At 38.4% G+C, this 25,572-nt stretch overlaps 2 protein-coding genes across 7 annotated transcripts in view; both read right to left on the reverse strand.

The window, feature by feature from the left end:
• The window catches only part of atg7 (autophagy related 7), a 198,384-nt gene extending 194,601 nt beyond the window's left edge, over window positions 1–3,783 (reverse strand). For 4 of the 5 annotated variants that reach the window (XM_062969991.1, XM_062969989.1, XM_062969988.1 and 1 more), the window contains exons 1-2: window positions 3,464–3,783; window positions 192–246 (exon numbers count right to left, since the gene is read on the reverse strand). In XM_062969991.1, the coding sequence (XP_062826061.1) occupies window positions 192–246; window positions 3,464–3,632 (224 nt within the window). In that variant the 5' untranslated portion in view covers window positions 3,633–3,783. The remainder of the gene's footprint in view (window positions 1–191; window positions 247–3,463) is intronic. The other variant, XM_062969990.1, reaches the window with a different exon arrangement.
• Window positions 3,784–8,007: 4,224 nt separating this feature from the next.
• The window catches only part of hrh1 (histamine receptor H1), a 35,771-nt gene continuing 18,206 nt past the window's right edge, over window positions 8,008–25,572 (reverse strand). For both annotated transcript variants that reach the window (XM_008105202.3, XM_008105203.3), the window contains exon 2: window positions 8,008–12,658. In XM_008105202.3, coding sequence (XP_008103409.1) covers window positions 11,117–12,568 — 1,452 coding nt within the window. In that variant the 5' untranslated portion in view covers window positions 12,569–12,658 and the 3' untranslated portion in view covers window positions 8,008–11,116. The remainder of the gene's footprint in view (window positions 12,659–25,572) is intronic.

The raw sequence follows: 25,572 nt of genomic DNA on the forward strand, positions 1-25,572 counted from the left end.
TAAAAATTCACCAAATGAACAGATAACACACAATACATACTAAATGTAAACAAATTAATAAGTTAAAATGTAAGTCATTATTATGACATCTGTATTTTTAAAGGCCAAGACACCTTTTACATCTGAAGAGACAAGAAAGTAAATACAAAGGACACATACTAAATAACTTTTGATAAGTTACTAATACTTACATATCAAAAGCACTGAATTCTAGTGTTAAACGAGCTGGCATGCCAACAGGATCTCCTGGAAAGAAAGGATAAAAACTATTCTGAGAACAAGCAATACCTAAAGGTATATTCCAAAGGTATTTCTACAGATATTGCAAGCAACAATGTTAATAGGTGAATATACAATTCTGACATAACCATCATTTACTATTGTGCAATCCAGATGTTCTTTCCCCACATGGTAGTTTCACAACTGGTCACCAATGTCATAGCACTAAGGATGTATTTCCTCATTCTGAAGCACAAGGAACTTTCTTTCCATTCTGATGGTCTCTCTCTGTGTGTTACTTTCTTGCATTTTTAAGGGGCCAGTTGTTGGGTTTGATCGCAAGCAAAGGTATAGCAATAAGAGTTTTCTGCCTACAACTATCCTCTTCTTTTATCTAAAGCAGTGGTTCTCAACCTGTGGATCCCCAGGTGTTTTGGCCTACAACTCCCAGAAATCACAGGCAGTTTACCAGCTGTTAGGATTTCTAGGAGTTGAAGGTCAAAACATCTGGGGACCCACAGGTTGAGAATCACTAATCTAAAGCATGCAAGACTCCTTAGCAAGAGAAGGGACAGTGTTTATTTCCAACAAGGTGTACATAAAGTTACTGTAATCTGTGCACACTAACCTGAAGGCCTTTCACTGTAGCTGAACATTGTATAGCAAAGATATTGTATGGCTAGGTTTTGCTTAACATTAAGCATGGTCCTTATTTTATCATCCCAGAGTACATCTGTACTGTAGAAATAATGCAATTTGCCTCAATGCTATGGAATAATAGGAACTCTAGTTTTATAAGGCCTTTAGCCTTTTCTTCTAAATAACTCCAGTGCCTGACCAAACTACAACTCCCAAGACCCCACAACACTGAACCGTGGTAGTTCAAGTAGTGTCAAAATGCATTGATTTTACAATGCAAAGGCACTCGCAGTTTGAAACCATTCTCAGGTATTCCAGAAGCAGCCTTTTATTATAAAAAGGGAACTGAGGGGTGACATGACTGGACTCTTTAAGCATCCCAAAGCCTGTACAAGAGATGATGACACAGGCCTGTTCTCTGCTGCCCCATAGGGAAGGACGACAAAATCACAGAGTTGGGAGAGACCCCAAGAGCCATTCAATCCAACCCCTTTCTGCCAGGCAGGAATAGCACAATCAAAGCACTCCTGACAGAAGGTCATCCAACCTCTGCTTAAAAGCCTCCAGAAAAGGAAACTCAACCGGACTCCGAGGCAGTGAGATCCACTGTCAAACAGCTCTAACTGTCAGGAAGTTCTTCCTAATGTTTAAGTGGAATCTCTTTTTCCTACAATTTGAATCCATTGCTCCATTGTGTCCTACTCTCCAGAGCAACAGAAAACAAGCCTGGCTTCTCCTCACTGTGACATCCCTTCAAATATTTGAGCATAGTTATCATGTCCCCTCTTGTTCTTCTTTTCTCCAAGTTAAACATGCCCAGCTTCCTCAGCCATTCTCTCACAAAACCAGGTCTTCTGGCTTTTCAACCTGTGGGCAGGGACTATAGAGAAAGAAGGGGTTGGAAAGCGCAACTCCAATGGAAATCTACATCCACATTACGAAAGACCATAGTCGACTGTGGACACACTGCGAAGACCCTACCTCTGGAAGACCATCATACTCAGTAAGGAGTGGTCGCCTATGATGTGGTTTTATGTCAGGTCCCTTCCACACTGCCCTATATCCATGGATCTGATCCCAGATTATCCGGCAGTGGAGACTGATATAAACCAGTTCAAATCAAAAAATCTGTGATTGGATTCTGGGATATAGGGCAGTGTAAATCCAGCCTTAGGCCCCTTCTACATTGCAGTATAAAAACCAGGTATTCTGCTTTGATTATATGGTAGTGTCGATTCCTGTGATCCAGTTCAAATCAGATAATGTGGATTATCTGGTTTGATAATTTGGATTATATGGCAGTGGAGAAGGGACCTTAAAGGAGAGATGTTGACTGAACATTAGAAGGAGCCTACTGACACTACAGTAAGAGTGGGTTAGCAATGGAACCAATTGTCTCCTTCTCAAAATATCTTCAAAGAGAATCTGGACAATGTGTTGTTGAAGGCTTACATGGCCAGAATCACTGGGTTGCTGTGCATTTTCTGGGCAGTACGGCCATGTTCCAGAAGCATTCTCTCCTGACGTTTCACCCATATCTGTGGCAGGCATCCTCAGAGGTTGTGAGGTCTGTTGGAAACTAGTCAAGCGGGTTTATATATCTGTGGAAGATCCTGGGTGGGACAAAAAACTCTTGTCTGTTTGAGACAAGTGTGAATGTTGCACTTGATCACCTTGACTAGCATTGAATAGCATTTCAGCTTCAAAGTTTGGCTGCTTCCTGCCTGGGGAATCCTTTGTTGGGAGGTGTTAGCTGGCCGATTGTTTCTTGTATGGACTTCCCCTGTTTTTGAGTGTTGCTCTTTATTTACTGTCCTGATTTTAGAGTTTTTTTAATACTGGTTGCCAGATTTTGTTCATTTTCATGGTTTCCTCCTTTCTGTTGGAACTGCCCACATGCTTGTGGATTTCAATGGCTTCTCTGTGTAGTCTGACATGGCGGTTGTTAGAGTGGTCCAGCATTTCTGTGTTGCCAAATAATATGCTGTGTCCAGGCTGTGAAATAATCACTCTAACAACTACCCTGTCAGACTACACAAGGCTATTCAATGCTAATCAAGATGATCAAGCGCAACATTTGCACATGCCTCCAACAGACAAGAATTCTTTTTCCCATCCTGGACATTCCATAGATATATAAACCCTACTTGTCTAGTTTCCAAGAGACCTGACAACATCTGAGGATGCCTGCCATAGATGTGGGTGAAAAGTCAGGAGGGAATGCTTCTGGAACATGGCCATATAGCTTGGAAAACTCACAGCAACCCAGAATCCGAACAGCGGCCTGCTGGGGATGCTTTACCTCTAGATAACTTGGGCCCTACGGCTGAGGGGGGAAAGGAAAGGGCCTGAGGTAGGCTGTTAGGAATTGTGGGAGCTGAAGTCCAAAACACCCGCAGGGCCCAAGTTGGCCCATGCTTGCTATAGATGAATCCTGCACTGAGCAGTGTTTCACAAAGTCTTGAGCCTTCCCTGGCCAAGCTTGGTGAGGCCTCAGCCCTCTTTGGCAGTGGAGGCTAAAGACCTTGCGAAACAACAGCTCCCAGGACTACACAGCATTGAGCCAAGGCAGTTAAAACGGCGCCAATGGGCACGAACTCCTCACCGTTATAGTAATATCCCCGGATGGGCTTCGGGGTCTCGTCCAGTTTGTACTCGTTGAGCTTCTTCTGGGTCAGTTCGTGCCAGAAGCCGGCGTCCAAGGCGCTGCTGAAGGGCAGGAACTGCAGCTTCGGGGCCTCGCCGTCCGCCGCGCCGGGCTTCTGGCTGGCCATCGCTCGCCTGAGGAAGGAAAAGCTCTGCTGGAGGGAAATGCTGGAGGAATCAAGCACTCCTCATGGCCGCGCCGGGCTTGAACGCGCGCACGGGGGCTCCGAGGGAATGCAGGTTGAATGGGCCGCTTCCGCGTTGTCACGGGAACTAACCAGCTGCCGCCGCTGCCGCCAGCGATTGGGCACGGCTTCAGTGACGTCTATTAACGGCGCCGGCAAAGGAATTCTCGTTCCTTGGTGCTTCAAAGGCATGGCTGTGGGGAGGAAAGGAGAGTGTGTGTTTCTGACAGAGGACTGAGGGCCCTTCCACACAGCCATATAACTCAGAATATCAAGGCAGATAATCCACAATATTTGCTTTGAACTGGGTTATCGGAGTCCACACTGCCACTTAACTCAGTTCAAAGCAGAAAATGTGGGATTTTATTCAGCTGTGTGGAAGGGGCCTATGAGCCCTTCCACACAGCTGTATCACCCAGAATATCAAGGCAGAAAATCCACAATATCTGCTTTGAACTGGGTAATCTGAGGCCTCTTCCACACAGCTGTATGAAATCCTACATTCTCTGCTTTGAACTGGGTTATATGGCAGTGTGGATTTAGATAACCCAGTTCAAAGCAGATACTGTGGATTATCTGCCTTGATATTCTGGGTTATATGGCTGTGTGTAAGGGCCCTGAGGCTCCTTCCACACAGCTGTATAAAATCCACACTGAACTGGATTATATGACAGTGCGGACTCAGATATTCCAGTTCCAAGCAGATATTGTAGATTATCTGCCTTGATTTCTGGGTTACATACATTTGTGGAAGGACCCTGAGTCCACACTTCCACATAACCAAGTTCAAAGCAGATAATGTGGGATTTTATACAGCTGTGCAGAAGATGCCTGAAAAAAGGTTACAGTGAATGTGAGGCCCCTTCCACACAGCTGAATAAAATCCCACATCTGCTTTGAACTGGGTTATATGGCAGTGTGGACCTAGGTCCCTTCCACACAGCCATCTAACCCAGACTATCAAGGCAGATAATCCATAATATCTGCTTTGAACTGAGTTATCTGAATCCCCACTGCCATATAACCCAGTTCAAACCGGATAGATATTGTGGGATTTTATACAGCTGTGAGAAAGAGGGCACAGTTAAAAGCAAATATTGTGGGTTATTGTGATATATGATATTCCGATGCACTAGTCTTTGCCCAGCCCTCATAGTTGGCCATGTCCATTCTGAAGTTCTGGTCATTGGTACTTTGAACCTGTTGATGGAGCATATTGAATTGGATTTTAATTTTTGTGGTTGTTTTAGTAGAAGTGTATGTTCTTGTTTTATTATGTTTATTATGTCTAACCTTGTTGCATGGTTTCCTTTTGGCAACTGAATATTTTGCTTTATGTTGGAAAGCGCCCTGAGTCCTAAAGGAGATGGGACAGTATATAAATAAAGTATTATTATTATTATTATTATTTATTCTGACTTGATGTTCTGGGTTTTATGGCTGTGTGGAAGGGTCCTGAAACAAAGTTCTGATGGTGGCTCAAAATTATTAAATCAATCAAAATCCAAACATGAATTTTAAAATATCCATAAAATATCTTCAAATACATATAATGGCAAAACTTACACAAGAGGTAGGCTGGATCTACACTGCCCTGTACCACAGGATCTGACTCCATCTGCTTAACCCAGATTACATTATGTAACATGATTTTTGTTTCTGGGTTATAAATGTCATTTCTAAATTTGTTTTATCATAAAAACACATAGAAAAGGGTGAATTAAACTACAAAGGGTTTTTTTTTTTGCACGACATCCTGCAGCACATTTTGCTATAGTTTTTTCAATGAATATCTCATAGAGTCTCAACCAATTTTGTGGCAGCCACAAAAATAAAGTTTCTGAAGTATAGTAACTACTTTTACAGCAGGTACCACACAGTTAAATAGGAAACAACACTTTCAAACTAGGAACATATTTTTTTCATATTGTGTTACATAGTGTTATTTTTTAATAAAAAGTGACTTAACTCTTGCATTGAAATAATTTAAAGAGAAAATACTTGTCACTTTTTTCCTAGCAGCTCAGTTTAATTTATTGTAAAATACAAAAGAAAGTGAGCACAATGTTAGATATCTAAGGATGCCTCTACACTATAGATGTAATGCAGTTTGACACCACTTTAAGTTCCATGGTTCAGTGCCACAAATATCCTGGGATTTGTAGTCTGGTGAGACACCAGCCCTCTTTGGCAGAGAAGATTTTGCATATAGAGTGTCATGTTTTAGAAACTGGAACCAAATTGGAACATGAAATTCATTTTTGCTCTATAGAACACCTCACACTCAGTTTAAAGATAATTATCTGCAACTTTGTACATGTTCAGCACAGTTGTCAATACAATCCCACTATAACCATGTAATTCTGTTCAAATACACAGGGAAGTATGACCTCTTTTCTTTTCAATAATGGCTTGTGATTAAATCACTCCGTTTTCCTAGTATCTGTCATTTCCTTAAGGGCATCAGTAGAAGAAAGGGGTACACTACGCTCACATCCTGTCATTATTTCTTTTTCTTCTCGTGTTCTAACATCTGTATCAAAATTAAATTCTGCAAAAAAAACCCTGATAGTTGACAACCTTTATCTTCATTTGTTAGATTGTCCTGTTTCTCCTTATCTTTACTCAGGTTAATAAGCTGCAAGTTATTCTGCACACGCTCTGTATTTTGACAGCCCATTAACTCAATTGAAAACAATTTTCTATCAAAACTCAGTGTCTATGCTCTTTTCTCCCTTATATGCTGAGTGCTGATTTTGTTCCCATGTCATGCTTCACACTTTTAATTTCAATCAAATAATTGTATTCCTCTAAATAAACAACATACATGTGTATCATTACAGCTTTGGAGAATTGCAAAAATTCCTTCCAAGTCATGTTCCTCCACATAGTGACTATTAAATGGCAAAAGCCGATGATAAGACAAACAATCTCTCTTTTTCTGTCTTAAAAGCAAGGAGTAATTTTTGGTTGTATTATTTCTCTTAGTGCTTTTTCTATATTAAAAAATTGATCCAATTTTAAAAGAGATTTTCCTCTATATTCCTTTACCTATTTCCTAACTTACTTTTACTTATTTTCTAATTGCCCACCAAACATTTTTGTCATTTCCCCATTTTTTACCTCATTCTTTAAGCTATTCATATCCCCGGTGGCACAATGAGTTAAATTCTTGTGCCAGCAGGACTGCTAACTTGAAGGTTGGGTTGCTGACCTAAAGGTTGCCAGTTCGAATCCGGGGAGAGTGCAGATGAGCTCCCTCTGTCAGTTCCAGCTCCCATGCGGGGACATGAGAGAGGCCTTCCACAAAGGATGGTAAACACATTAAACATCTGGGCGTCCTCTGGGCAACGTTCTTGCAGACAGCCAATTCTCTCACACCAGAAGCGACTTGCAGTTTCTCAAGTCGCTCCTGACACTAAAAAAAATGTACAACCTTACAGGTTTTCAACATTTATAAGCTTTTTACTATTTTCCAAAGAAGATGCTCAAATTAAAGCAGCTCTACACCTGTCTTATTGCTTTCAATATAATACTTATAATATAATCAACACATTGAAATCACTTCGACAGCACTAAGATGGAACCAAATTTATCTGAAAAACAGCTATGCTCAAATTAAATATTCTTGAAAAAAAGGTTGGCAAACACTTTTTTCCTGTTCCTTTACAATTGATGCTTTAAGTAGCGTTCAGATTTGAAGCTAGTTAGCTCCTTGAACTTACTTTACTCCGAAATCTTAGTGCATCTGTTCAAGCTGGACATGGACAAAAAAATTGTAGTCTGACCTTTCCTGTGTCATCCCAGATATACTTCTACTGTCCTGGTTAGACCTCAATTATCCCAATTTTCAGCTGCTCTTAAACAGTTTCTCTTCTATCGTTGAGTTCAAAGTTTATTATGTCTATTTATTTAATTCATATGCAATGCAACTCAAACATTCAAAAGTAGTTTGCACTCAATTCAGTGATGGAGGGAGGAGAAGTATCTTGTCCTTTTCAGTAGGCTCAGGCAAAAGCAAAGAGTTGCAGCCTTTCCAAGTTGTGAGTTCTTTTTTATTAATAATGTTTGTCATCTTGACTGCAATCTGATACTGCTTAGACACATATGTTTTATGTGTCACACATGGCTACACATGTTCCAGTTTTCATCTGTGAACTATTAGAGGATGTATACCTCGTGTCATTTATCGGCACTAGTATCTCCAGCATAACCAAAGATGTGAGAACATTGCAGTATCAGGAATGATGCATTTCAGCAACTTGCACATTCAGAATGGTGGAGAGAAACCACTAAACTGTAGTTCAAAACCATGATGTAATTACTCTTATAATTTCTTTTTATTAAGTGCAACAGTAAAACAGTGGTCTATGTATATACAATCTCACATTTATATGTCAACTGTACAAAAGACAAATCACGCAAACAAACATTTTTACAATATTCCATATTTCCTCATTATCATTCCAGTTAAATAAATTTCTCCATTCTTCCCAAAAGTGGGTTAATTAGTCATAGTCATTAGCCAGCTGTATGAAAACCTAATGTACATTCCATTCCATTCCATTCCATATACATTATTATACAAGTTCCTGATATATGGTTTCTGGATATTTCTCCGATTCCTCACAATGATTATTTAACCTACTACTAACACATTATCCGTATATATCCTTCCTTCCTTGCTTTTCTCGGATCCTCTAAAACAAAATGAGTCATATTGATTCATGAGGGGGAAAATAGAAAATGCATTAGGATGTGTTTCTAGAATTTCTGGGTCTCTTCTTCAAATAACATGTTATAAAAGCAGGGGAAGGGGGAGATGACTTGATATTAAAATCAGTAGACAAGAGTCTGAAGATGAAGTGTAGATGAAGAGATAGCTCAGCAAGATAGACTGTATGTTTGTGTACTAGATAAAAAGCACAAGGGAAGCCTAATTGAGTAATATCATCTATTAGTTGGTGGAGGAAAATTAATGTTAGATTGTTGTAATGCAAACAAATCACTTACATAGTTTTTTAATAACTTAAGATATTTTCAATGGTTTTATATAACTATGCATTAACAGGTATTTCCAAAGGCATCTTCATCTTTATATCTCCATCTTCACTTGGTTTAGGGAGTTTAAATGTGGTTGTGGGAATACCTCTGTAGCCAAAAAAAAAATGAATGAAACTTTTTCCTCATTAGTACATTTAATATCATTACAAAACCTAAACATATTTCAGCAGTACATCAGGTATGTAAATCTATGTAGTTTCTAGAAATGTTCAAAATTTCTGAAAATACATTTTTAAAATTAGTAACAACACTTCAGTAAAACTGATCACACTTAAAATAGATTTTAAAAGCAAGAACAACCCTCCCTTTCATTCAGAAATGATGTTCTGAGGACAGGTATACCACAGTTGACATGTTTCTGGGCATTGCTTCTTCAACAGAAATGGTTTTACCAAAGGTTGAAATAACATGGAAAAATAGGAACATGTTCACAAAAAAAAAAGAACAGCTCCATTTTTTTTCCAGCAAATAATTTATCCACAATTAACAGTATACACGTGAGATGATAACCAGGCCAGTAAGTCATTTACAAAACTAAACAAAAATAATTTGAACCTCATAGAAACCACTTGAAAGTTTCCAAAATGTATCCAAGGATGCAGCACTTTTCTTGATAGTCAAGTAACGCTAAGCTTCTTTAAGATGCTGGAGGGAGTTGGCAAGGCATGCTTCTTGCTCTCCTTTCTCTTTATTCAGACATACTGAGCAAGAGATCTTAGGGGCTATTTGGAAATAGTGTTTCCCAGGATGTTTGCTCTTTTTGGGAAAAGTATGAAAATTAAAACTGTTAGGAATTACCTTTGTTTAACAAAGTAGCAAAATATGCCTCAATTTCTCTGTATTGCTTTCCTGAGTTCTCTTGTGACTCCCTAAACAAACAAGTCAGGGAGTTGTAGGTTACAAACTTAAAAGTTTACAAATGATTTTTTATATACTGTACATATGCATATTACATTCTAGCTGATTAATGAAACAATTAGATAAAATCTTCATTCTTAACTCCCCAACTTTCGATGAAGGAGCAAAGCATGGCTGTAGGTTAGAGAGGGATCAGAAGACAGACAAGACTTAGAATGGGAAGTCTTTACATAACCAAGGACCCATAAGGAATTATTAGGATTTCATGGTCTACTTATGCATTTCAAAGGATAGTAAGATCAAATGTGAGGGTTTAGATGAGAAAAATAAACAGATGGATTTGACATTCAAAAATTCCTGTTCTGTCGAAAGCCCCTAACAGCAAGAGAATGGCAGAGGCAGCCACTGCTTACCTTGCTAGTGGCTGGCAGGCACATATGGCCAAAGCAGGATCATCGACAGCAGGACCCCACTAAAACTTATGCTTGTGTTTTGCAAAATACTCAGACCACGGTGTCTGAGACAAGAGGAAAGAGTTGGCCTTGTGTTTTCTGTCCAGTTTCATTGTATCTCATGAAACATATCCCGAGGTGGAGAAAACCTATTGTGCATTCCTTTGTAAGTTTAGTCAGATGTCTGGAATGTGCCCTTTCAAAAAACAATTAGATTTACGTATGTTTACGTGAGTCAGAATCTGTGTTTTTTTATACAAATTTTCTTTAAAAAACAAAATAATAATCAGCTCCAATTCAAACCAAGCACATTGCTATGAATGCGTGCCATACCTACTAGCTAGCCTTGGTCATACCTTTTATCAGACAGATTATTGGTTAATAATCAAAATTCCTGGGTAATTTCAGCATAGACAGGAAATACCAGAATCAATTTTGAATGGATTGAATCTGAGAAAAGATTGGGATATACCTATTGTAGAGGCAGGCTGAAACAGACAGAACTGAGTTCTGGCCTGCAAAGTAAACACAATTGAACTTCTAATGTTCTCCAGTTTGGAGGTCTAAAGGATGCAGGATCTTATAGCATGTTTTCACATGTGCTGAGTTTGAAAGTTTATAAATAAATTCAGTATTACAAGGTTATCAATGCAGGACTTTTGCTTATGTGTGAAGTGGTGTTTGCAATCACTTCACTTAGTTGTGGTTTCTCAGCAGGACACAAACCTATTTCAGAGGGCTGCAATTCTCCCAGAATGAATACTTATGCAGCTCCAACAGCTGCAAGGAAAAAGGGACAAAAATCTCAACACTGCTCCCAACATAGCATTAGATTTGGGCCTTGGTATCAATTCTTGTGTATTTGGGGGGGGGGGGTGTCACGATTGAGAAAGAAAGTGCTTCCTTCTTACTTTTCAATTTTGCACTTACTGTCTTCAGAAATCATCCGTTCCAATTGTACTTTTCCTCTACAATCCTTGAAAGTCAAGTTTTACTTTTTCATATAAAAATGCTGCTTATCACCTCCCCTCGGTAAATATTCTCCAAGACAAATTAGAATTTAATATGAAAAATCTTTTTGAAAGCTTTTTTGAAGTTCTCATTGCAGAGAGGATATATAATGGGATTTAATGTCGAATTCAAGTATCCAAGCCAAATGGTAAACATGTGAACTGTGCGATTGTAACAGTTTCCACAATAGGCCATAACCAAGAATAACACAAAATACGGAAACCAACACAGCATAAAAGTTACCATTATTACACCTAGTTGTTTGGCTGCCTTCCTCTCTTTGTTTCCATGCAGCCCTTGGCTGCTAATGGAATGAGTGCGCAGCCTTCTCCATGGCTTCTTCAAATACTGGAGACTTGTACTGTCTTTTTTATTTGTATGCTGGGAAAAGCAATTCCCCAAGGAACAATCTTGCTCTTGAGTGGAATTAGAGTTCTTTCGAGAGGAATATCTGTCTGCAAAAGTGAGCTCCTCAGATACTTTGCTGAACTCATAATCTTGGGGGCAATGGGACTCTGTGTTTTGAATGTGGTCATTGACATATGCATACTTGCTATCTGTCCTACCTATGCTCATGTCATCCTGTGCTATGGTTTGAGGAAAACAGCTGAGTTTCACTACTCCTACTTCCTGGTCACCTCCTCTTTGAAAACCATTTGGAATTTTAATAAATTTACTCAGTGGATACTGATCTTCCATCCTTTTATTTGGATTATTTCCTTTCATAACACAGTCTACCTCTTTATTTAGACTTTGGGGATAGGTCTGTTGTATTTCTTGCAGTTTTCCATTGTGTACAACTGTTCTGTCTGATGCAGATCGAAACAACCCATTGACGAACTCTCGCTGCTGACAATGCCTCCGCACAGTTGTGTATATTTTTGCATAGAACCACAACATCAGCGCTGATGGGACATAAAAATTTATCATGGCTGTCAGGACTTTAAACCATGTGACTTTGCAAAAATCTGTTTCACATATCGTTTCATTATTGGTCCTACTGATTGTGCTGTTGTCATGTGTAAATTTGTGCCAACCAAGAATTGGGATAACCCACATGAAAGAGAGAAGCCAAGCAATGGAGATCATGACAGAGGCTCTAGTCTTGGTCCTGTACTTGAGGTATTGTAATGGCTGTTGGACAGAATGGTAGCGATCGATGCAGAGGACAAAGAGACTAAATATGGAGGCTGTACTGGCCACATAATCCATTGACAGCCAAAACAGGCAAGCTTCCCTTGCCAGTACCCACTTATCCTTCAACAGGTACACAATGTTCAGTGGCATGACAGCTGCACCAACTATAACATCTGCACACGCAAGACTCACAATATAAAGATTGCCAACTGTCTGCAATTTCTTTTCAGTTTTCACTGCATACAGGACCAAAATATTCATGACAACTGTAGTCAATGAGATTCCGCCCAAGACCAGTCCTAGAACAGATTGAACCTGTGTGGAATTCTTGTCTGTCTCTCTCTCATTCACACACATCTTTTGCCTAAAGACAGAAGAAGAAGAGTCGAACTACGGACATTTCAGGTCTGGTTGTCTGTTGGTTTCTTTGTCTTTATCTTAGTGAACCTGTAAATGAAAAGAAATATTTTTCAGTAATACAATAAAAAAACCAAACAATATTATTTACCTCAGAAGTGTAATAAAAGCACTTTCCATTATTCATGTAGCTATTTCTGGAAAATCTTTACAAGAATAGTCATGTTCAGCTGGAATTCTTACTATTACAGCAGGTTTCGTTTTCCAACTTTCAAAAAGAATAGCTGTTAAGAAACACATATTTATAGCCAAAATACATAAACTGTAAAGCAACAATTGTGTTTTAGATTTAACTAGATAGAAAATGAATGCACGAATGTGTGTTTTATGTCAGTGAAAGGGAGATTGGACATTAGCTACTGTTTCTTCCCCCTCTATTAATATCTCACCTTTTCCCCAAAACAGTTACTTCTCATGTTTCATCCAATCCAGTTTAAACTAATAACACAGTATTCAAACAAAAATCTCAGATATAACATATAAAACAGCCAAGAGCTAAGTCTATGGACAACACCCTGAAAGGAATGCAAAGTCCAAATTTTCTAGTCCAAGTACTGTAGTTATGCCAAATGAGTTCCACATCCAACATAGCCACTCAGGTCAAAGATAAGAGTCCAAGGTCGAAGTCAAGATCCAAATACAGAAACCAAGATACAGTCCAGAGTCAATGAAGCCAAATACTCCAAAGCATCCTGAGTTTCTCCATCTGGACTACAAATCTGAGAACTTTTTATCCTATGTTTTCAGGTGTTGCTTGTGAAGAGCTGCTTGTGAAGAGCATTCCTTTCAGGGTTTGGTCCAACTATATTTTCCTCCTTTTGAATGACTCTCCAAGGTTGGGTTGTGACGCAGCTGGTTAGTAGCCAGCTGCAATAAATCACTATTGACCGAGAGGTCATGTGATCAAAGCCCTGGTTGAGTTAAGCCCCCGACCATTAATAGCCTAGCTCACTGTTGACCTAAGCAGCTCAAAAGAGAGTTGCATCTGTCAAGTAGGAAATTTAAGTACTGCTTTATGTGGAGAGGCTAATTTAACTAATTTGCAACACCACAAAATTGCTAGCAGTGCTCGGAAAGGAATGAGAAAGTAATGAGGAATGAATACCCATGAAAACAAAAGTTGTCAGAATGATGTATGCATAACCTGCTACAACCTACCTGTTTCTGGTACCCACACTATACGTTTTTGTAATAAATCAAATAAGCTCCTGCATAGCAGGTAAATACATGATTGCTTTGATGTGCTTACGATTGCCGAGACAACTGCTTTTAGTTGTGAGCCACTTTAAGTCTCCGTGGGATATAAATAAGCATAATAAATAAATAAATGTATTTAGCATACTCTTGAAAGAGAGAGCTGCTCATCATTCATGCTTTGAATCTTTTTGAGAAAACCAAGAGACAAAGGGATCAAAAGTATTGGCAATTCAACAATGCCTGCACTTTTTACTTAGTTTTTCACTATGGTGTTTTTGAAGTTAAGATCAGCATTTTCAAAGTCACTTTCACACATATGTGTAATACATAAACGATTATATGAGTGCAATACTGTATTTAAATTATGCATTTCAGTGTTCTTGATCATATATTGAAGTAAATTTCTCCAGAGAAGTATTAATGCTACTTTCAGAAATACAAAATGCTACCTCTTTACTTTTATGTTTTCTGTTTCTTTATTGAACTCAAGACAGTATATAAAACATTCAGTTTCTTGTCCAGGCACTAATTATATCATGCACTTTCATTCTATGCCAATGATCAATTTCTTAATCATTCCAGAAGTTGTACATACAAACCTCCTCCACAGTTTTTGAATAGTCTATAATTGTTATTAGACTTCGATTTCCTGCCCTAAATACTGTAGATGTATGAAATACATCCAAAAACACAAAGACACCTGATTGATATGGTGGCCTATCCCACCATAGAAAGCATTAGGTGTGCTCTCCATTCTATCCACAATCCCTCTCAGGTCCATTTTATGTTTTGATGGAGTGGTAAATAGCGTACCCAGGTTTCAACTACTTCTGACTCATTTTAAAAGACACAAATCAGAGAATTTTTAGGACACTGAAATTCTATTGGTTTCAATTTTTTATTTTCAAAACAGTACTGAAAACAAGTGTTTTATAGCTCTGGGCATTACAGTATTTTGGAAGATCCTTAATTCTGCAGCTACTAACACTGTGATGGAGATAAGGGTTAGAGAATTACTCCATGCAGTGCCAGCTTGTTTAAAAATGTCTGAATTAAATTTAATAGCACATATCTTCCCAAAAACAGCAACCAGCTCCATAAGTCATCCCATCTACCCTGGGCAAAAAGACCTGGGCAGCTGCTTTTATTAAACTAGTGGAAAGTTACTGCAAAGTGGCTGATGTAAATCAGTAAGGTCCCATAGCACATTTGTTCCAATTGGTATTTGTTGAATATACGCTTTGACATTAATTGGATCATTTTCTAGCATAATGAATATACATGTCTCCATCTAAGTTCTTATGCAGTTTATCTAAAGAAATCTGGTATTAGCATTCAAGATTGAATTCTTTGCAATTTTGCAGTCTGGCTCAGAAGACTTGATTTATATCTCAGCAAATATATCATTGCTAAATTTATAACTAAAATAAAACAGATCTCATTGCAGGAAAAAGACACACTGAAAATAGGCATTTATATTATAAACAAAGGCACCTTATAAACTTCATGCCATAGTTACTTGTGCCTCTCATATTTTTGCAATCTATAGTCTATATATATAAAAGTGTAATGGAATTTGGGCCTAGAAGTAAACAACAAAACAAAATGCCCCAGAACCTCGAAACTTGGCGACACAACCCGCCGTCCTTGCCCCTAGGTTCCAACAACAAAAAGAAAAGAAAAATAAAGCCCTAATTAGAAGGAGAGGAATAATTGTTTTTATCCAATTGCTGCCAGTTAGAAGGCTAAGCTCCACCCACTTGGTCTGCTGCCAGTTAGAAGGCTAAGCTCCGCCCACTCGGTCTCCTAGCAACCCACTCAGCCCAGAGGTAAGGCAGAGTTAGGCCTCACTTAGGCCTCTTCCACACTGCCTATAAAATACAGATTATCTGATTTGAACTGGATTATATGGCAGTGTAGACTCAAGGCCCTTCCACATAGCTATATAACCCATTTATAATCTTATATTATCTGCTTTGAACTGGATTATCTTGAGTCCACACTGCCATATAATCTACTTCAGTGTGCATTTTATACAGCTGAGTAGAAGGGGCCTCATATAATCCAGTTCTAAGCAGATAATATAAGATTATAAATATACAGTAGAGTCTCACTTATTCAATATAAACACCCCAGCAGAACATTGGATAAGTGAATATGTTGGATAATAAGAAGGGATTCAGAAAAAGCCTATTAAACATCAAATTAGGTAATGATTTTACAAATTAAACACCAAAACATCATATTACACAACAAATTTGACAGAAAAAGTAGTTCAATGTGCAGTAATGCTATGTACTAATTACTGTATTTACAAATTTAGCACCAAAATATCACAATGAATTTAAAACATTGACAACAAAAACACTGACTACTAAAAGGCAGATTGCATTGGATAATCCAGAATATTGGATAAGCAAATGTGAGATAAGTGAGATTCTACTGTAATATGAAATAATGACTGTGGTAGAATAATACAGAATAATATAATCTCTAAAACCAGGACAGTAAATAAAGAGCAGCACTCTGAAAGCAGGGAAATTGGGAATTCCAGAAAGGAAACAATCAGGGCCAGCTAACACCTCCCAACCAAAGTAATTATTATTACTATCATCATCATCATCATCATCATCATTGTGTTGCTGTAAATCGTAAAAATGAACACAATCTGGCTCCAAGTATTCAAAAACACTAAAATCAGAATATATAAAAATTACTGTGGTATAATAAAACAGAACAATACAACCTCTAAAATCAAAACACTAAATAAAGAACAACACTGAAAACATAGGAATTCCAGACAGGAAACAGTCAGAGCCAGCTAACACCTCCCAACAAAGTATTCCTATCACCAAAGTCTGGCAAATCCTCTGTTTTCTGAGGGCCACAGCCTTTTTTTTAAAAAAAAATGTGTGCGCTCAAGCACTGCATATGGGTACTTCTTCATCTATACAAACAGTAGAAGCACACAAAATATTGCAAAAAACAACACTCTGAAAACAAGGGAATTCCAGACAGGAAACAATCAGGGCAAGCTAACACTTCCCAACAAAAAATTCCCTCAGGGAGGAAGCAGCCAGGCTTTAACGCTGCAAGACCATTACATGCTAATCATTTTGGCTAATTGAAGCTTTCATACTTGCCTCCAACAGACAAAAAAAACAACAATCAGAACTATTGTATATTCACAAGCTTTAGGAAATAATATCCCCTGATGGCGCAGCGTGTTAAAATGCTGAGCTACTGAACTTGTGGACCAAAAGGTCGCAGGTTCGAACTGGGGGAGCGGAGTGAGCCCCCACTGTTACCCCAGCTTCTGCCAACCCAGAAGTTCGAAAACATGCAAATGTGAGTAGATGAATAGGTACTGCTCCGGCAGGAAGGTAATGGCGCTCCATGCAGTCATGCCACATGACCTTGGAGGAGTCTACGGACAACGCCATCGCTTCAGCTTAGAAATGGAGATAAGCACCAACCCCCAGAGTCAGACACGACTGGACTTAATGTCAGGGGAAAACCTTTGCCCTTTACCTTAACTACCACCAATTCCTCAATACTTTATTTCCCATACCACCATACTTTGCCACAGCAACGCATGGCCGGGCACAGTTAGTATAAATATATGCACAGAACATTCCAGCAAACTAAAAATGATTAGGAAATACTTTCTTTCCAAGGAACTACATAACCACATTTCTTTATCTGTCCAAGTTCATAGTTACCCTATGACAAATTGGTCTCAAATTGTTTAGCATTGATAAAACACAAATAAAACCCAACAAGATCAATATCAAAAGCAGCTCAGACATATAAGCCTGTAAAAGAGCTATAATATTTTGCCCAAAGAGAAAGCCATTTTCTGATATAAAATGGACAGCAGAAGTGTTCAACCATTACAAAATCCTGCAAAAACAAAAAGGCATTTTTCCTCATGCCTGAAGGATATATTGAAAAAAGAAAAAGTCAGGAAATAACTGAGTGGAGAGTCAGTAACATAGAGGAGCACCATTAGGAATTTAGGATTATACTATGAACAAGGATAGATAAATTGGCTTAAAGGCTTCATAGTGCTTCAGTGATGGAAGTCATGGGGAAGGGTGCACAGGTGTGGGGAAGAGGTTTTATTTTGTGTGGGATATGGGTTTCGTGTGTGTGTATGGTCTGTAATACGTTGTGTGCTGTTGTTTGAATGTTATGGTAAACTCTTATATTAATAAAATTAATTTGTTAAAAAAAAGAAAACAGTTAATATGGAAAAAAGGAAATAACTTTTGTATGTAATCCAACTTTATCAGATATTTTAAATAGCTACAGTGATCTACCAAAGCATGGAAAAGAGCAGTCATAATTAAGTCATTGAAAGCAACAGTTGTGCAAAAACGTGATTCCTTCATTTTTCTCAAGACAAATTAACATGTTATCTATAATTTTTCAAATTTAGATACATTCAATTATCATTTCCCCTTTCCTTCTCCATCATGATCTGCCTGTAGAATACTTTTCTACATCATTTTGTATTCTGTTCATTAAAATACACTATCAGTGAGACTCACCTCAAATATCAGCTTTGTTAATATCGTATATTAACCACAGTGCCACAGAACTCATTTTCGGATTGTTAAAGTATTATTCCTACATCCAGGATAAATTCTATTGTCTGCTCTCACTGCCTGTCAAGACCTATTTTGGTTTCAAATTAAAAAATAATTTTAACCTTTCACAGAACAGTAATAGGATAAAATACAATATTTTCTCAAGTAGGTTATTCATAATTGCTCCACTTTGAAACTTTATGCAGTTTTATAAAAGCATATTATGAAAAAGATAAAGAAACATTTGCAAAGACTATCAGTCTGGGAGAATATGGTCTAAATCCCAAGATTCTGTAACGTATATAATTTTTAGAAATTTATATGATGAGATTGTAAGAAAGGGCATGGCAAGGTATGCCTCCCATATTCCCTTCGTTTGCTGCCCACTCCTTGATATCCATATTTCTCCACTGTAACAGATTAAAAATTGCACTCTCTCATTAAAATCTTCTGTGTGCCAAACATTCTTCCATCTATCCAGTGAAGTGGGAGACTAATGCAACCTCCTATATGTACCACCATCCCCCAAAATCTCTTCTACTATCCTTTCACCATCCCCATTTATTCACACCACCCCAAGTGCACATAACCCACATACATTTGTAAGGTATGAGCTTCACTTGGAGGTTTGAATGGGGAGTGAATTAAAAGAAGGGCAATATCTCTGCTCAATTTTCTTTATATATAGTGGCAAGATAAAATCATTTTATTATATTTTCCCAAATAGTTTTGAGCCATGGTTGATTGAATCTGTGGACACAGAATCCATGGATATGGAGAGCCAACTGAATCCATTTGCATTTTATAAATCAGCTGAGGTAAAAATTAATAACAAGGCACAAGATCCAGGAATATATGATTTTTGAAGCATTTATCCCTTACTAAAAAAAATAGTAATTTCTTTTTTAAACTCCTAAAGCAGATCATAGAGCCATAGAGATGAATGAGACTGCATGGGCCACCTAGTCCAACCCCCTTCCATGCAGGAAAGACACAATCAAAGTACCTCTGACAGATGGCCATCCAGCTATTTATCTATCTATCTGCATCTGTTAATGGGCAGGTTGACATGTTACACAAAAATTCACTTGCTAAAATGCTTAAAATTAATGATATACATTTGCAAAAAGATCCCTGTACTTTTTAGTCAAGCCGCTTTTGAACCTACTTGCTTCCCTCCGTTTTTTCTTTCAAGATGCTGTCTCATCTAATCTTCTTCATTGTGAGCAATGAAAGATAAATGCTATTCATCTTTGATATCCGGTATTTATCCACTTATCTTCTGATTAGTAGGTCTGAATGTTGTTTCCACTTCCTCTCCTTAGCATCTATATTCTTCAAACTTTTATTCCATCATTGTCACAGAGACTGTCTGGACAAGAAAGTTCCAGGTTTGGCTCATTTACAAACCACTTTTACATATAGGATGTATTCTACACAATGTATTCTATATTATGTATTTCCAGAGAACTTGCAATAATAACAAGGACTTTTCATTCACACTTTCAAGGCCATGATATTGACCTGACAATACTATCTCTTTGTATTATACTAGAACTAGCTAAAATGGCCAATACTAAGTTATTCTTTCTAGGAGCAAGATTCAATAGACATCATGTGAGGGAAAGACTATTGCCAGCATAAAAGAAAATGACTTAATGCTTAATGATATTATAATGCTAAAGTGCTATAACACCTTGGCTATGGATCCTGAGAAATATTTTTTTAAAAAAATCAGTGAAAAATGGTGAAAATCAATTGACTCAATATAATTTGATAAAATCAATGAAAGTCTCAGGGTGCTTCCAGACAGTGCCAAAATGCAAATTTCCAAAGAGGGATAAACAAACAAACAGACCTGCTGGTTCTGGGCTGTCTTTCCCCGCCGTCCTCACCACCCTTTTTTGTCTCGGAATAAAATGGAGAGTGGACGGGGGACATCCGCTGGAAGTTTGTTTTTTTGTTTTTTTACAAAAATACTTTGTTATGCACTTATCCTCATATGTGCATATGCCTATACCTTAATATAAAATATGAAGAAATTCCTATGCATATGAGGATCAGTGCATAACGGAGAGATTTTTTTAAAAACTTCCCTTGGATTTCTCTTTCCCCAATTGTGTTTTCATGCTCTGTTTAAGTTTAGAAACTATAAAATAAAGATTTTCAGAGAGCTCCAATGGCTCGCCTTTCTGCTCCATTTAAGCCAGCTGGAAATCGCCCGTGTCTCCGTGACAGCCCGAACAGCTGATCAGCTGTTTCAGGCTTCTTTAAAATGGACCTGCAGTCTCCAGGGTGTGGAGGGAATCTCGCATTTTGCATGACTGCAGGGATTGACAGCCATGCAAAATGTACATATCCTAGCCAGAAACAGGATAAAAGAGAACTTTTTAATCCGGTGTTTTGACTGCATTGCTCCAATTCAGTGTAGATTTACCGGTAACATCATCTAGTCACCACTCCTTTTAACTTGTTCTCTCCTGTGTCATTTGTGCTATGTGGAAGGGCCCTCAATGCAGTACCAAGTGGCTATTCTGCCCCACCCCAGCAACACCTTGATGCCTCCTTTGTTCTTTTATGTGGGGGGCCATAATGAGTAATCACAGTTTGTGATGTTGTTTTGCAAAGGCCTCATCATATTCAGTGACAGCCATGTTGCTTACAAAGGTGCACATCTTAAGCACATTTCTGAAATGATTGGCCAGCTCATAGAATCACAGAGTTGGAAGAGAGTTGGAACAGACTGAATGCATGGCATTCCTAGAGATTGTACATCTGTCAGCCAATTGTACAATGTTGTTTCTAACCTGTCTCCCTTTTTTTCTTTCTTAATAAAAGAGAGTTGCTTTCACCCTTTCTCATTTGGGGGTCACAGTATTGAAAAATATCAACATAATACCCATTGAAGATTCTTTTAATGACCTTTTAAAAAATGATAAATGGATCCCTAGCCAATCCTCATTGTACAGCTCTCTTCTTTTCTGCCACAGCACCGTTGTTCCGAAGCTGACTGGCCCACTACCACCTCCTAAGAAGGGCCTTAAGCAAGCCAACATGGAACACATTCCAATGTACAGCTGTACATCCAAAAGTGATGAAGTTTATACCCTGCACAGCCCTTATAGGGACTCCATATTTTGGACGTGCAGGGTATGTTTTATATACTCAAGAATCTACTCTATTTTTGAAGTCTGAGAATAATAATATCTCAGATATTTTCTCCATAATATATTTAATGTTTCTAAGCCTGCTGGAAAACTGTTTTCTCACAATTAGCTAGTAATTATATCCCACAGTGGCACAGTTCTTATTTTCATTATTCTTATTTTTATCACATTAGTGTATTCTGGCAGTTCATCGAGAAATCTTGTCTGCTGCACTTTTGTGCTTTTTGGCTCAGAGCATACCAATGAATCACTCTTGAGGAGCAGTGGAGATGGTGAACCTTATTTAGCCATTATACTATCTGTCCTTTCAAAAGAAGATTATAATTAGTTGTTTTTTTTAGCCCCAAAGAGGAGTATGGTCTGATGAGGAGTATGGTCATGCTAACAATAACTGCAAGTTAGTACTAGCTGCTACTATTTTCAATTCTTCTCATTCCATTTTTGCTACACTGTCCTCCATTGTTGCTACACTATTGCCAACACTGTTCCTCATTGCTAAATGTCTTGGATGTTTCCCTATAGAGATTGCAACCATGACACATCAGTGTCTTCAATATAGTTGCTGCTACTGTGTTCTTCACTGCTGCCCTTTGTCACTAAATAATAATAATAATAATAATAATAATAATAATAATAATAAGAATAATGATGCAGATTGTGCAAGGAAGCTGATGAAACTATTGATCATACCCCCAGCTGCTGTAAGAAAATTGCACAGACAGACTACAAACAGAGGCACAACTATGTGGCCCAAATGATTCATTGGAACTTATGCCACAAGTACCACCTTCCAGCAGTAAAGAACTGGTGGGATCATAAACCTACAAAGGTAATGGAAAATGAACATGCAAAAATACTGTGGGACTTTTGAATCCAGACTGACAAAGTTTTGGAACACAACACGCCAGACTTCATGGTTGTGGAAAAGAAAAAAGTTTGGATTATTGATGTCACCATACCAGGTGACAGCAGAATTGATGAAAACAACAGGAAAAACTCAGCCATTATCAGGACCTCAAGATCGAACTGCAAAGGCTCTGGCAAAAACCAGTACAGGTGGTCCCAGTGGTAATCAGCACACTGGGTGCCATGCCAAAAGATTTCTGCCGGCATTTGGAAACAATAAACATTGACAAAATTACGATCTCCCAACTGCAAAAGGCCACCTTACTGGGATCTGCACACATCATCCAAAAATACATCACACAGTCCTAAACACTTGGGAAGTGTACAACTTGTGATTTTGTAATACGAAATCCAGCATATATATCTTGTTTTCTGTGTCATACTATGTCTTTGTGTCAATAATAATAATAATAATAATAATAATAATAATAATAATAATAATCTTTATTTATTTACCGCTCTATCTTCCCAAGAGGAATCAGGGTGGTTTCCAACATAAGGCAAAACATTCAACTGCCAAAAGGAAAACCATACAACAAAATTAAACATCTATATATATAAAAGAGTGATGGCATCACGGCAATTCACAAAACAACAAAAGTACAGGCCCCCCAACCTCAAAATTTGACAACACAACCCATCATCCACGCCTCAAGGTTGATACAACAAAAAGAAAAGAAAAATAAAGTCCTAATTAGAGGGAGAGCAATAATTTTTTTATCCAATTGCTGCCAGTTTAGAGGGCTAATCTCTGCCCACTTGGTTGCCTAGCAACCAAGGGACAGCCAGGTTTCAGTTAGGGGACAGGGAGATTTAGGCCTCACTTAGACTTCTTCCAGAGATTATCTAATTTGCACTGGATTATATGGCAGTGTAGACTCAAGGCCCTTCCACACAGCTATATAACCCATTTATAATCTTATATTATCTGCTTTGCACTGGATTATCTTGACTCCACACTACCATATAATCCACTTCAGTGTGCATTTTATACAGCTGTGAAAGAAGGAGCCTCATATAATCCAGTTCTGAGCAGAGAATATAAGATTATCAATATACAGTAGAGTCTCACTTATCCAACGTAAACAGGCCGGCAGGATAAGTGAATATGTTGGATAATAAGAAGGGATTCAGGAAAAGCCAATTAAACATCAAATTAGGTAATCGTTATACAAATTAAGCACCAAAACATCATATTATACAACAAATTTGACAGAAAAAGTAGTTCCATGCGCAGTAATGCTATGTAGTATTTACAGTAGAGTCTCACTTATCCAACACTCGCTTATCCAACGTTCTGGATTATCCAACGCATTTTTGTAGTCAATGCTTTCAATATATCATGATATTTTGGTGCTAAATTCATAAATACAGTAATTACTATATAGCATTACTGTGTACTGAACTACTTTTTCTGACAAATTTGTTGTCTAACATGTTTTGGTGCTTAATTTGTAAAATCATAACTTAATTTGATGTTTAATAGGGTTATCCTTAATTCCTCATTATCCAACATATTCGCTTATCCAACGTTCTGCCGGCCCGTTTATGTTGGATAAGTGGGACTCTACTGTACTGTATTTACAAATTTACCACTAAAATATCACAATGAATTTAAAACACTGACTACAAAAACATTGATTATGAAAAGGCAGACTGCGTTGGATAATCCAGAACATTGTATAAGCAAATGTTGGATAAGTGAGATTCTTCTTTAATATGAAATAATTACTGGGATAGAATAATGCAGAACAATATAATCTCAAAACCAGGACAGTAAATAAACAGGGGAATTCCACACAGGAAACAATCAGGGCCAGCTAACACCTCCCAACAAAGTATTCCCATCATCAAAGTCTGGCAAATCCTGTTTTCTCAGGGCCACAGACAGTAGAAACACATAAAATATCGCAAACAACACCACTCTGAAAACAAGGGAATTCCAGACAGGAAACAATCAGGGCCAGCTAACACCTCCCAACAAAGTATTCCCATCATCAAAGTCTGGAAAATCCTCTGTTTTCTCAGGGCCACAGACAGTAGAAGCACATAAAATATCGCAAACAACACCACTCTGAAAACAAGGGAATTCCAGACAGGAAACAATCAGGGCCAGCTAACACCTCCCAACAAAAAATTCACTCAGGGAGGAAACAGCCAGGCTTTAAAGCTGCAAGGCCATTACATCCTAATCATTTTTCCTAATTGCAGCATTCATACTTGCCTCCAACAAACAAAAAAAACCAATCAGAAATATTGTATATTCACAACCTCTAGGAAATAATATCCCCTGATGGCGCAGCGTGTTAAAGCACTGAGCTGCTGAACTTCTGGACCGAAAGGCCACAGGTTTGAATTGGGGGAACGGAGAGAGCCCCCACTGTTAGCCCCAGCTTCTGCCAACCCAGAAGTTCAAAAACATGCAAATGTGAGTGCATCAATAGGTACTGCTCCGGCAGGAAGGTAACGCTGCTCCATGTAGTCATCCCACATGACTTTGGAGGAGTCTACGGACAACGCCGGCTCTTTGGCTTAGAAATGGAGATGAGCACCAACCTCCAGAGTCAGACACGACTGGGCTTAATGTCAGGGGAAAACCTTTACCCTTGACCTTAACTACCACCAATTCCTCAAGACTTTATTTCCCATACCACCAGACTTCGCCACAGCAACGCGTGGCCGGGCAGAGCTAGTAATAAAATAAAAACATACAGTCCACAAAAAACCCCACAAAAAATTTAAAACCACACTGCTGCTTGCTCGTTTCTTCTTAGGACCTCATCACATTAACATTTTTCAGAATTATAGGATGCTTCCAGGATGTTGGGAGGGTGGTGCCTGCCAGAGCCCATCAGATGACATAGGGCTACTTCTGGTGGGGCTCTGTGCTTCCAGCATCTTGGCAGCGTCCTAGGATGATGCTCAGAGAACATGGGAGGCTTCCCATGTTCTCATAGACAAGAATGGGGAAAGCATGCATGGAAGCCTGGCAGTGATGCTTCCCCCTGTGGGATGGGTAAGGGGACAATGTGGGACATGAGGTGATAGTTTCCCCTGCTGCCCACCAAATTTGCCACGCTGC

Source organism: Anolis carolinensis, chromosome 2 (genome assembly GCF_035594765.1).
Source record: "Anolis carolinensis isolate JA03-04 chromosome 2, rAnoCar3.1.pri, whole genome shotgun sequence".
Taxonomy (NCBI): Eukaryota; Metazoa; Chordata; class Lepidosauria; order Squamata; family Dactyloidae; genus Anolis; species Anolis carolinensis.